The sequence below is a fragment of the Maniola hyperantus genome, chromosome 2 (genome assembly GCF_902806685.2).
Source record: "Maniola hyperantus chromosome 2, iAphHyp1.2, whole genome shotgun sequence".
Lineage (NCBI taxonomy): Eukaryota > Metazoa > Arthropoda > Insecta > Lepidoptera > Nymphalidae > Maniola > Maniola hyperantus.
Window position 1 is genome coordinate 15,595,213 of NC_048537.1, and position 14,148 is coordinate 15,609,360.

Genomic DNA, 14,148 nt, shown 5'->3' on the forward strand with positions numbered 1-14,148 from the left:
ATTTAATTTATTACCGAATATATTATGTATACAAGAGTTAATATAGTTCCATAATAATACTTTTTGGTGCCGGTGCCAATTAGCTTTAGCTGCGCGAATCGTCTAGACTTCATATTTTTATGGGACTCCACAATGGCACCTCATTGGCACCGACCCCAAAAATTATTATTATGGAACTATATTAACTCTTGTATACATAATATATTCGGTAATAAATTAAATTATTTTTCAATTTTTAGTGTTTGTGTAACGAAGTCGGTTTTTATTTTTTTTGTAAAAAATTTTTATTTCACAATTTTTAGTGGCCCCATGGAATTATGCTATGACTGGTTAAAAATCTACTGTTTACTAAGCTATTACACTGATCGCGAGCAATTTACTCTTATCCGTTGAGGAGTTCCAGTATCTATCTTCGAAGATGTTCATCAGATCTTCACCAAATTGAAATGGGACCAACTTTGAAGTATACCCTTTCAAACAAAAAAAGAATTTTCAAAATCGGTCCAGGCGTTTTCGAGTAATCGGGGAACATACATAAAAAAAAAAAAATAAAAAAAAAAAAAAGATTCCGACGAATTGAGAACCTCCTCCTTTTTTTGAAGTCGGTTAAAAATTGACAAGTGAGCGTCGATTGCAGGCGTGGCGTCGGGTGTTGTAAATATGCTGTACAAGTGAAATGTCGCCAAGCAAATTACAAACTAGTGTTTTAAATGTGCATGGTAAACGAAGCGTGTCGATACGACGATTGCAGACGCGGCATCGCGTGTTGTAAATGCGCACAGTACAAGTAGAGATACGACATCGCGTCGATCGCGTGGGATATTTCTTTCAGATGTGTTTCTACCACACTTCAATATAAAATCGTACGTTTTTTTTTATTTTAATATATATATATATATATATATATATATATATATATATATATATATATATCCCGTATGAGAGCATTCTTGTTGTTTTTCCCATGACTTCATAATATTGTCTGTTTAGCGCGCACTTCTGTATAAAACTAAGACCAGAATTAGTAGAAGTAGTAACACGCGAAGCGTCTTTCATTCGCTTTTGCGTCGAGTGTTGTAAAATGTAGATGTGCTGTACAAGTGACCGGCGATTGCAGGCGTGGCGTCGGGTGTTGTAAATATGCTGTACAAGTGGAATGTCGATACGGAAATTACAGAAGTAGTGTCGATACGGAAATTACAGACGTAGTGTCGTGAGTTTTAAATGCGCACGGTACAAGTAGAGTTTCAATACGATATCACGTCGGATGGGGTATTGATTTCAGATGGGTTTCTGCCACACTGATTGTGATAGTTTTTTTATCTAGATTCTCAACAATACACGAATTAATTGGTATGCCACTGCGCATACGCCATAGCCGGAGTGTTGTTGACATTGACGGGCGGCAACGGCGCGCGTATGAGAGTCTGAGCGTACTCGTTGTTCTTCCCGTGCCCCTTCATGTGCCTGTTCAGCGCGCACTTCTGGATGAAGACCTGGTTGCACAGCTGGCACTTGTGAGGTATCTCTCCCGTGTGTGGAGTGTCGATTCGGAAATTTCAAGTGGTGTCGAGTGTTATAAATGTGTATGGTACACGAAGAGTGTCATTACAGCGATTGCGAGCGTGGCGTTTCGTGTTGTAAATGCACACGTTACAAGAATTAATTAGTATGCCACTGCGCATATGCCATAGCCAGCGGTGGAGTGTTGTTGACATTGACGGGCGGCAACGGCGCTCGTATGAGGGTCTGAGCGTCCTCGTTGTTCTTCCCGTGCCCCTTCATGTGCCTGTTGAGCGCGCACTTCTGGATAAAGGCCTGGTTGCACAGCTGGCACTTGTGAGGTTTCTCTCCCGTGTGGATCATTCTGTGGTTGCGGAGGTCTTTTCTTGCCATGAATTTTTTCGGGCATAAGTCGCAGGCGTATGGTCGTTCACCTTTAAAAAAGCAAAAACGTCGGTTTTATAAAAATCCTAAATGAACCTAAAAAGGACCTATCATTTTTTTTTGCAAGATTTTGCATTTTACGAAAATCAAGCATCTTCCATACTAATATTATATGTAAATGTGAAAGTGTGTCTGTCTGTCTGTCTGTCAGCTTTTCACGGCCCAACAGGTTAACCGATTTTGATGCAATTTGGCACAGGGTTTGTTTACATCCCGGGGAAGGACATAGGCTACTTTTTATCCCGGAAAATCAGAGTTCCCACAGGATTTTTAAAAAACTTAAATCCATGCGGATGAAGTTGCGGGCATCCTCTAGTGCCCAATAAAAACCTTTTTCAAAATATTCTCTGTGAGAAAAGATAGTGTTTTTTGTCTGTTTTGAGTTTTGATTAATAATATCTTCACAACTCATCGACAGAGATAAAACAATGAGTGCTATCTCTTTCACGATATTTCCATAAGAGAAAGCTAGCACGACTTACCAGTGTGCGTCCGCATGTGTATGGCTTGGAAACTCCTGCTCTTGAAGGTCTTGTCGCACATCTGACACGAGAATGGCTTCTCCGCAGAGTGCGAGCGCATGTGCTTCACCAGGTCCGCCTGTAGAGTATGTTACAGGGTGAATAGAATAGAATAGAAAAATGTTTTTTTATTTTATTTTATTTTATTTTATTTTATTTTATTTTATTTTATTTTATTTTATTTTATTTTATTTTATTGGTTTGCCAACAGATAGTACACATATTATAAAATAACAATTACAATTCACAGAGAAAAAATTTAGAGTGTACACCCAATTACTGGCAAACCGGCATGCATTTTAAAAGCTTGCAAGTGCGGGATTACCAGTTAACTTAAAGCTAAAAATACAAATATGAAAAAATAAAAAATAAAAACACTGCAATTTACAATAGTACTAAATATTAAATACTAAATCTATATATATAAAAGGAGAAGGTGACTGACTGACTGACTGACTGACTGACTGACTGACTGACTGACTGACTGACTGACTGACTGACTGATCTATCAACGCACAGCTCAAACTACTGGACGGATCGGGCTGAAATTTGGCATGCAGATAGCTATTATGACGTAGGCATCCGCTAAAGGCCTACGCAGACCGGGACGGCAAGGCAAGGGATTTTAATTTTTACTAATGGACATTCAACCGTACTGGTACAGAAATACGACATAAATTGCTATGCTTTAAAATGATGCCGTGGCATTGAAAGGGATTTTATCGCAACACGCGCCACAGGCTCCCGTGGCGGGATGCCGTGGCATACTGCGGTAGGCAACGGCATGCCACGGACTCCGGCGCTCGTAGTGATATACTGCGGGGTGCGGCGGCGGGAGTAGAGAAGCGGGGAATGCACACCAATATTGACCATCCATTTGCGCCCGCGTCTTTGACGACTGTGCTACGTGATTTTTTCGGAGACCAGTTTTTTACGTTTTTTATTCCAACATGGAGGAAAAATTAATAACTTTAGTTCAAGACTATGATTATTTATATAATATGTCATCAAAACATTATATGAACACTCAAATGAAGAACAATGCGTGGAAAAGAATTGGAATAGAAATGAATAAAACAGGTAAGTAAATATTTTTGCACTATAATTATATTTTAAGATTTAACACAGTATTAATGTCTATTTACAATATCGTTTTGCCATGGAATAGAGCCCTCATCAGACCTAAAGTAATCTTTAAACATCTCCCGTACTGTCATACCATCTAATGCATTGTTCATATTATTATCGTTTTCTAAATTAATGCTTACACTTGCTATATTTTGGCTTTCTGTGCTTGTACCACCTATGATGAAATTGTGTAAGCAAGTACATGCTAAAATGATATTATCAACATATTTTGGTTGAACCTGAATTCCTTTTTGACATAATTCGAAACGTTCTTGAAGTATACCAAATGCATTTTCGACGATACGCCTGGCTCTACTCAAACGATAATTGTATATTTTCATTGCTTCATCTGTCAATCGATCGCCACTAAATGGTCTCATAATGTTTGTGGTTAACGGAAAAGCCTCGTCTGCTACAAAAACATACGGCAACTCAAGATCAGTCCTCGGTAAACGTTTTTTTGGGGGAATATCGAGGGCATTAGAAGTCAATTTTTTTCCAAATATTGAGTTTTGCATTATACCTCCATCACTATTTCGTCCATATGATCCTACATCTGCAATCACAAATTTATAATTTGCATCCACAACCGCTAGTAGTACGATACTGAAAAACTTTTTATAGTTTATGTAGAGACTTCCACTATTGCGAGGTGCTTTTATCCTGAAATGTTTACCATCTATTGCACCGATGCAGTTCGGGAAATTCCATTTTTCATCAAATTCCATCGCGATTCGCGTCCATTTTTCCCTTGTTGGTTTTGGCATAACACTAGGTCTTAGGACATTCCAAATGACTCGGCAAGTTTCATGTACGATAGAGCGCACTGTACTAAACCCCATGCGATAGCTGTAACCTAGAGACTTGAAGCTACTTCCCGTGATCAAAAATCTGAAAGATAATATACCATTTTACCTGCTTATGTTTTGTTTTAGGTGAAGAATGCCAGAAAATATGGGGTAATATACGTAATAATTTTAGGAAAGCTCTGAATAACAGAAAAACAAAGAGTGGTGACCCGTACACAAAGCGACGCCCTATCAAGTTTGAAAAAGAGCTGGAGTTTTTGAAAAAATTCATTCAGCACAGAAAACAAACCTCGAATCTGGACTCCTCTTCAGAGGATACGCAGACTTCTTTCGCAGAATCCGCTGTCAATGATAATGATGAACGTTCAGTTTCGCGAATGACCAATGATTCACACCATTCCTTAATAAGACCAGAACCTACAACAACTGCTGAAATACTAAATAAATACATTGAATCGAAAAAGGAGGTGGACCCCATTGATTCGTTCTTTCAAACAATGGCTGCCACAGTAAAAAAACTACCAGAAAGAGTGCAGGTCCAAATAAAGAGACAAATATTTAATGTGGTAACTGACGCCGAATTAAAATACATAGAGGGAACTCCAGCTCCAACATCTGAAGATGTCTCTAGCTATGAAACCACCTCAGGCTCTGGTTATGAAGCTGCTTCGGGGTCTGGCTATGGAACCGCCTCAGGCTCTGGTTATGAAGCTGCTTCGGGGTCTGGCTATGGAACTGCCTCAGGCTCTGGTTATGAAGCTGTTTCACGGTCTGTTTATGGTACCGCCTCTGGCCCTGGCTATGAAGCTGCTTCAGGGTCTGGCTACAAAACTGCAGTTTCTGAATACGAAACTAATCTAAACTAGTAGGTACTCTAAATTAAGTAAAAACAAATAAAGATCCAGGGATTATCAGTGAGAAGGTTTATCAGTGCAAAAACTTGAAAATCGTTATTATGTGTCTACAATACATGATTGTACTTGGCAAAAAATATTGTTTTTTTTTTTTAATTTAATAAAAGAAGAAAAAATAAAACTTATACAATCATTTAACTACCCACCTCAAACACAAGGATAATCTCTGATCGGCTTCAATGGGGTTGCGAAAATTGGTCCTCTGTTTTTCGATATATGGTCGACATATATTCAACAGTGCTTGAAATTTCTCATAATCCATTCTATGATAGTCATAAAATTTTTGCACGTCGTATTTTAAATCATTAAATAAATTATTGAATTCACCCTTTGATTCCCTTTCTTTCCATAAATTATCAACCCAAAATCTTCTTCTATCCCTATTATTAGCCTGTGCACCTTCTTCTTCATCTGCAATAATCGATATCAACACCAAATCCCAATCTACCATTTTAAAACTGAGGCACACCAACACTCGATCAAACGCAACTGAAGACTAAAAGTGTATCAGGCAGCAGGAGTCGCTGAGGCGTGCTTTGTCGTGCCGCGGCACGCCGTGGCATGCCGTGGCAAAGTGCTGGAATGCCGCGGTATCTAAGCGGCCAGTGTGCGCTGACTCACGGCAAAATCCCTTGCCTTGCCGTCCCGGTCTGCGTAGGCCTTAAGAAAGGATTTTTGAAAATTCAAGTCCTAAGGGGGTTAAATAGGGGTTTGAAATTTTGTAGTCCACGCGGACGAAGTCGCGAGCATAAGCTAGTATTACATAAAACAAGAAAAATAAGAAAAATTACGAAGAAGCATACGAGTTTATAATGCTGCATCAATATACTGATGCAGCATATTTTTTTTATTCATGTAAACTTTTTAAAAGTGCTTATGAATAGTCAGATAGTTTTAATTTACCACTGGTTCGGAATGCCGTGCCTACCGAGGTGTAATTAGAAAGCTAGGGTGATGTACTGATGATTACTGATATGATAAAGTTCCCAAAAATAAAAACCAAAAAATAAATAAAACCCTTAGTGGAGCCAAGTGCCCTGCACGTATTGTTGAGGGATATCTCGGCGTCCAATAAAATAGTGAACTGTATTACACGTTATATTTTTATTATTTAAGAGAACAATTAATAAAATGAGTAAAGACACAGAATCGTCTGACATGGTCACTTTTCGTTGTCGTGTATTATGAATGTGTGTGCCCGCTAGTTGTACGCGGTCGCGTAACACGCGAGCCGTTGCCGACGCGCGACCTTCTCAACGCGGCCGGATAACCGCGGCTATCCTGAACAACCCTGCATTTTTTAAAAGTAGGTACGCAATGTATTGCAAATAAAACATCTGACTGACGCTAGAGGTCAACGAAAGTTGCGTAGATAGGTACCCCAGGGTCAATGCCACGTCGTAGATGGGGCATTGACGCCGAGTTATACATTGCGGGTTTGAAAAATACAAAATCACTAAAGAACAGAAAACACCGAAAGAAGTAGGCCTTTTGTATAGTCCGCGACAAGTTGAGATGGCAATCGGGGTCGCACCGCACGTCACCCCGCCCGCACCGGGTTAGCGCGGGGGGTGTGAGAGGCGTTCTCTCCCCGCTTGCTATTTCAACCTCTCGCGTACTTATCGCTTATTAGCTATCTGTACCACGCAACCTTAGGAATAGGAAAATATGCGAAAAAATAGTCTGCATGGTGTCTAATAATTAAGATAAGATAAGATTTATTTATTTGCTTTCATGTACATTTACATTAATTGATGGTGGTTAGTTAAAGAAACGCGTGTAATTCAGGTTGTTGCTCCCCTTTGTCGCCAGTCTGCACTAACCTTGATATAGAACCTCATCTCGCACATGGTACACGCATAGTTCTTGATGCCGGTGTGCCGTATGAGGTGTATCTTGAGGTTGCCGGGCTGCGCGAACTTCTTGCCGCACTGCGAGCAGCTGTAGTTCTTCTGGTCGTTGTGAGTCTCCAGGTGCACCTGCGGACAACCACAGGTACAGTGGGGGACACCTCCCGGGTAGGTGGGTACCCAGGTTTAAGCGCATTTGTTATTATCTTTTAATTGTTGCAAGATAGGCTTGCACTGGACGACTATCATGCTTAATAAAAAGCAATGATGAAGTTTACGTGGCACGAAACACGGATGCCGGTAGGGCCTTCCAAACCTTAGCGATTTGTATCAGAAACGTATTAAAGTCGGTTTTTTCCCTCTGCTTAGTCTCACCTAGGTGAAGCCCGCTTCCTGCATGGTCTCTGCTCTCTGCATAAGCTCTGTTAGGCCGTGTGCAGCAGGGACGTCACGCGGTGTCGCGCGACACAAACCTTGAGGTTGTACGCCTGCACGAACTTGACGTCACACAGGCGACACTGGTGCTTGCGCTCGCCCACGTGGATGAGTGTTGCAGGCTGCGCGAAGCATGGACGTCACGCGGCGTCGCGCGACACAAACCTTAAAGTTGTACGCCTGCACGAACTTGGCGTCACACAGGCGACACTGGTGCTTGCGCTCGCCCACGTGGATGAGTGTTGCAGGCTGCGCGAAGCATGGACGTCACGCGGCGTCGCGCGACACAAACCTTAAGGTTGTACGCCTGCACGAACTTGACGTCACACAGGCGACACTGGTGCTTGCGCTCGCCCACGTGGATGAGTGTTGCAGGCTGCGCGAAGCATGGACGTCACGCGGCGTCGCGCGACACAAACCTTAAGGTTGTACGCCTGCACGAACTTGACGTCACACAGGCGACACTGGTGCTTGCGCTCGCCCACGTGGATGAGTGTTGCAGGCTGCGCGAAGCATGGACGTCACGCGGCGTCGCGCGACACAAACCTTAAGGTTGTACGCCTGCACGAACTTGACGTCACACAGGCGACACTGGTGCTTGCGCTCGCCCACGTGGATGAGTGTTGCAGGCTGCGCGAAGCATGGACGTCACGCGGCGTCGCGCGACACAAACGTTAAGGTTGTACGCCTGCACGAACTTGACGTCACACAGGCGACACTGGTGCTTGCGCTCGCCCACGTGGATGAGTGTTGCAGGCTGCGCGAAGCATGGACGTCACGCGGCGTCGCGCGACACAAACCTTAAGGTTGTACGCCTGCACGAACTTGACGTCACACAGGCGACACTGGTGCTTGCGCTCGCCCACGTGGATGAGTGTTGCAGGCTGCGCGAAGCATGGACGTCACGCGGCGTCGCGCGACACAAACGTTAAGGTTGTACGCCTGCACGAACTTGACGTCACACAGGCGACACTGGTGCTTGCGCTCGCCCACGTGGATGAGTGTTGCAGGCTGCGCGAAGCATGGACGTCACGCGGCGTCGCGCGACACAAACGTTAAGGTTGTACGCCTGCACGAACTTGACGTCACACAGGCAACACTGGTGCTTGCGCTCGCCCACGTGGATGAGTGTTGCAGGCTGCGCGAAGCATGGACGTCACGCGGCGTCGCGCGACACAAACCTTAAGGTTGTACGCCTGCACGAACTTGGCGTCACACAGGTGACACTGGTGCTTGCGCACGCCTGCGTGGATGAGCTCGTGGTTCTTGAGCACGTTGAGGTAGGCGAAGCTCTTGCCGCACGCGAGGCATTGGTATTTGCGTACCGCGGAGTGGATGCGCGCGTGCGAGCTGAGGCTGCGAAGCGACATGAACGTCTTGTCGCAGTGCCCGCACTGGATGTCCGGCTGCAAGGGAGCTACGCTGTAGGCCGCGCGAGCGACAAACGTGTGGCCAGCCGCCGAAACCCCCCAGAGACAAACTGCGCTCGCATGCTCGACCATCCTCTCTCGGGGATTGTGCCATATAAATATCGCTGTCATTACCCTGGTCAATTACTAAAGAGGATACCCATGACAGTTACCTACTGCTAACTTTACTGGCAAAAATGTTCTTATAACAGACCTTAGGTAAATGATACCTAAGACAGGTCTTGGGAAAGCTGCGCAGTGTTGGAGGATGACAACGACTGCCACCGCCCGTTTATTATCATTATTTAATTTGCGAGTTAAATTAACAGCTCAGCTTTCAAGATCGCCCTCTTAGCATTTAGGTAATGTGCAATTAAATGAAGTTGTAAATAGCTGAAGACGGAATATGACATAACTGTGATTTGCACACAATCGATGCGAGCATGCCCGCGTTCTTCTATCTTGCAACTTTAGAACTGTATAAGACCATTTTAAAGGGTCTTTAAAGTAAACAATCCAAATTATTATCCGAACTAATTTGCATGCGAGTGTAGTTGTCACTTGGTCTGTGCCGACCTATAGCAGAAGAGCTGAGGTGGGATTTACGTGCTAGAAATTAAAAAAAGAGATAAAAATCAACGGCGGCTGACAATACGTTTCATCTGTACGAAGCACGAGTTCGAAAAATTTCGAGCATTGAACTTTTACTGAGTAAAATAGGTTTATTTTGTGTCTTAAGATTCTAAAGTGATAATAAAGTACCAAAAAAATTTATTCGATCGATAAGTGCAATAAAAATGCATTTAAATTTTGCATGTCAAATTTCACCACAAAAACGCTACTCGCCATAGGTTCATGAGCTGTCATGACGTCACACGGATTGGTAAGCAACAGTGTTTTCTTAGTGAGATACATTACAATTTCAATCCATGTGACGTCACAGTCGGAATTAATATGTCAAAATATTACGTTAAATGCTCGAAGTTTTTCAAGTGGTTACCTTACAGACGACAATCCTCAGGAGCAAGGATAAATAGACACTAACGTGGGTCCATACTTATACGCAACATTGGCACAAGTTATAAGCAATAATAAAGTGGTTCTACAGCAGATGAATATCCGATTGCTGGAGGCGCAAGGTCAGCTTTGAAGGTGCAATATTTAAAGTATGAAAAACAGTATTTCTAAATAATAACTATGAAATGTTAAGCAAAAACGTTTCGTGCGATATGATTTGATGTCGCTCACACAAGTTCAATTTTACATCTGCTCTAGAAACTTACTGCAAGTTTATTCAATTCCTTACCTTCTTCCCAAAGTGTCCGCGCATGTGCGCTTCAAAGTTTTCATACTTCTGGAAGCTCTTGCCACATTTCATGCACTTCATGCGCTCACGTCTTCTCTTAGGGCCGTCCGGGTCCTTGGGCGGACGCCCGGGCCCGCGCCGTCTTCGCCTTTGAAGAATCTGACTGTAACAAAAACAGATTGCTTTTGTGATACTAGCAGGTCCTTAGTTAGACTCCTGTGTCATGTCAAATATTATCGTTACATTGTGATCGCTACTTTACCACCCACACCCAGTATTCTTTTTACTACCGCAAATTAGCTTGGCCCTACATGAAAAATAATATTATCATCATTATCATTTAAAAATAAATTAGTTAGGAACCTTTCAAGTCTGGGGGTAGATTTGATCCACACAAGACATGACGTCACCCGTCCCCGCCATAGAATGCAGGCATGCAAGTGAGATAGTGAGATGTTTCTAGGAGGTGGATGGAGCAAGTAAACAATATCTCTGCATTGTGTCAACGCTTCTTATTAAGTTGACAGTGCGTTCGCGGCCTATCGGAACTATTATGTAGATTATGCCTAAATATTATCTATGGTCAGAAATTGTACTTACTTTAAGAAATGTCAAAAATAAACCGTCAGACACACACACTCTAAATAACTAACACATTGTATAAAATAAAGTCGCTTCCCGCTGTCTGTTGTAGTGTTCAGGTTACTAAACACAACAGAAGTTGCAGCTCAAATTTAAATTATCTTTTTAACGCTTACCTAATGAGTATAGCATCAGCTGAAGGTTTCTCAGCTTTATCCGAGCTCTCTATACAATCGCCAGAGGTGTTATTCTCATGCATTTTGAGCTCATCAGTCAGTTCCGTAAGGTTCACCTCTACCATATTATCGTTACCTTCACTTGTGGGTTGATCATTTTTTGTTTGTAAATTCTGTAACAAATCAGGATAAAGCTGATCAGTGATGTCACACAAAACAATGTGGGCAAAAACTTAATCTGATTTACGATTAAAAAATTATCGCGATTAACGATTTAAATTAATTAATCGTTATCAAAATTTTCATGATTACGATTCATCAGTTTTAATCGCTAATCACGATGAAAAATATATGATTAATTTATAGTACAAGTACAGCAATCATTTTTAACTGACTTCTAAAAAAGAAGTTTCTCAGTTCGGCGCGCATTTGTCGTAATCTATAGAAGTTTGCGAGAAGGTCCTATAAAAAATTCGGGTTCCAACTTTTCAACCCTAATGCTACAGGCGTGCTGTGCTGCCCACCTAAATTGTGGACATTTTGGAAATTTTGATTGTGAATGCCAAACATTGTTCAAATCTCAGCCTTGTAATTTTTTTTTTAAATATTAAACAAATTAATGATTTATGATTAATTTTATTAATCGCGATTACGATTACTATATTAACTAATCGATTTAAAAATTAATCAATTAATGCCAACACTGACATAAAATGTGTAGGCTTTTACTTTATTTTTTATTTATCACTGGCAACATGCTGTGTTGACAGTGATGACATATGGATCTGACACATTACATAGCTCAGCGAGTGGTGAAGCTGATGTGGCAATGGGCAGAACGGGATGAGGTGCAACCTAGGGTAATAGAAAGTTACCTGTAATCTGCATTGCTGCTTCAATATGACATTGGATCTCACAACCACTTGCTTGAAGTAATATAACTTGTTCAACAAATCCAGGCATGTCTGGCAGATCAGCTTCGGGAGAGCATCTGTGGCTGCAATCTTAATTAAAATTTTAGATTACATACAAATACAATTTTTCTTTAGCCGAGTTAATAGGTACAGTACAATTCAAACTTAAATGCGTCTGCGTGAAGCTAGCTTTGCAATCTTGCACATGGTACACCCGAGAACTTAATCACTTAACGGGCGGCGGTAGGTTACTACCTCAGCTTAAGCAAGCTGAGGTAGTAACTAAACAAAGTAACTTCTCAACTCGACTGTACAAACAAACAAGACACGTATCGCGAGAGAGAGACACATCAAGGAACTGGCAGGAATGTAGGAGCGAGATGTGCGATGTTACCCACCCCGCTACCGGCTCGGACACCCAAAATGTGTGTTCTGCGCAACGTCATGCGCGTCAAACTTCAGGGGCGCATTTATGTTCGATACGTACTATAAGTAATGTGGCCGATTCTCTTGTACACAATCTCTAAACTAAACTAAAATGACACATTAAATCTATAGCTATCCTTTTCATAAGGTTGCTTGTGGAAAAGGATAGCACTAGATTTAGACCTGTTAATTTAGTTTAGAGATTGTGTGCAAGAGAATCGGCCTCAATGTGCTTCTTGCAGAAACTCATAAGTGACAATTAGGGTTCATGATTTCTCGAGCTTATCAATTTCTCAGGTCTCGAGAATTCTCGAGGCTAATTTCTCGGGTCTTCTCGGGTTGTCGAGAAATTTACATTTACGTACGGATTTGCATATTCTTCGGTTCCAATAATGCGATTAATCAACAAATTCAGTGGTTTCCTCTCAAATAAAAGTACCAAAATAATTATAAGACTTTTATTGACAGTCTTCAACATAATTAGCTTCTTTTTCTTAAAGAAAACTAAAAAAATAAGCTATTCTGACATTTGTGACTTATACATATATACAATTACAGCACAGCATTAAAAAGAAAAAAAATCAACTTAAAACTTCTAGCTTCTTTCTTTTAAACAAAACAAACAATAAACAAAAATTTCAACATGAAAACGTTAACCTTATCCTAACTTATAATTAAATTACAATCACAGCACCATTTTTGGCATGTTATTTAGAAAAAAAAATCAAATTAAATTTTTGCATTTAAAACAAACGGCAAACGCAAATCGTTTTATTTTATAATTTCATAGACTCAAATATGATTTCTCGAGTTCTCGAGTTTTCTCGAGCTTGATTTCCCGGGAACAAAGCCCAACGATTTCCCGGGAATTCTCCAAAAATAGCATAACTGCAAGACTGTTTAATACAACTTTGTGGTTGAATTATAAATAATAAATTTACAGTTTAACAGGTGCATGTTAAGCACAATGATAAGAGATTTTATACATTGAATTCTCATTAAAATCCAATTTTAGAATGTATTTTTGTAGCTTAAATGATTGTATGTAATATGCTTCATATCCATTACTCTTTAGAAAGGAGTATAAAGCTAAACAATGTATTTCAGCGGCGAAAAACACTTATACAAGAGGTCCAAAGTTGGACCAATAAAAACGTAAGCAAAACAATTCGTAGGTATCTATATATATTCACAAGGCTACCAAGCCAAGAGGCTCTTGAATGAAGTACATACATAAGTACATGTAAAATACAAGAAAATACTATACATAGTTATTACTGTAGTACCTTAGCATCTTTCTTACCTCGACAGAAGTACAATACTTGAAAACGCCTGAAGAACAGGCGGTAAACAAATCCTTGAGAGGTCCTGTGTCGGACAAACAAGCGCGACATATTTTGTTAAAGTCTAAAATGTGCGCCATTTTTATATATTTTCTTTGCACTATTTCACATAAACATTAGTTTTTAGGGCTTGCTATGAATACCAATAGTCACAAATTAACAATAAATAATAATTATTATTCCCAGCAAAATGCCAATGCAAATTCCAAATTATTCCACAAATTCTTTTTTGGCTTTTGTTTTGATTGAGATTTGACATTCATTTTTAAATTGATTGATTTGACAGTTTGATTTTCTCTTTCTTAGTTTATGGTTACAGCCAAATGCAAAGGCCAAACCACTATGGCCAACCCATATCTACGGGGAGTCTACGGGCCAACCCTATGGG

The 14,148-nt window shown here is 41.0% G+C and overlaps 2 protein-coding genes across 5 annotated transcripts; both read right to left on the reverse strand.

The window, feature by feature from the left end:
• Positions 1–938: 938 nt before the first annotated feature.
• Positions 939–14,133, reverse strand: LOC117993311 (zinc finger protein 32-like). 3 transcript variants are annotated; one of them, XM_034981098.2, is made up of 8 exons: positions 13,721–14,133; positions 11,953–12,081; positions 11,078–11,250; positions 10,320–10,482; positions 8,786–9,010; positions 7,143–7,298; positions 2,430–2,547; positions 939–1,937 (listed from the first exon to the last, which is right to left on the reverse strand). In XM_034981098.2, the coding sequence occupies exons 1-8, from the start codon at positions 13,838–13,840 to the stop codon at positions 1,663–1,665; spliced, it is 1,359 nt and encodes a 452-aa protein (XP_034836989.1). In that variant the 5' UTR covers positions 13,841–14,133; the 3' UTR covers positions 939–1,662. The 3 variants fall into 3 exon arrangements, with proteins under 3 accessions (XP_034836989.1, XP_034836997.1, XP_034837002.1); XM_034981106.2 differs by having other exon boundaries at positions 8,930–9,010; positions 13,721–14,132; XM_034981111.2 differs by lacking the exon at positions 8,786–9,010 and having other exon boundaries at positions 13,721–14,129.
• On the reverse strand, positions 3,554–5,986 carry LOC117993338 (uncharacterized). Of its 2 annotated transcripts, XM_034981145.2 has the most exons (3): positions 5,466–5,986; positions 4,273–4,487; positions 3,554–4,152 (listed from the first exon to the last, which is right to left on the reverse strand). In XM_034981145.2, exons 1-3 carry the CDS (start codon positions 5,768–5,770, stop codon positions 3,599–3,601), a joined length of 1,074 nt encoding a protein of 357 aa, XP_034837036.1. In that variant the 5' UTR covers positions 5,771–5,986; the 3' UTR covers positions 3,554–3,598. The 2 variants fall into 2 exon arrangements, with proteins under 2 accessions (XP_034837036.1, XP_034837027.1); XM_034981136.2 differs by having other exon boundaries at positions 3,554–4,487.
• Positions 14,134–14,148: the final 15 nt, after the last annotated feature.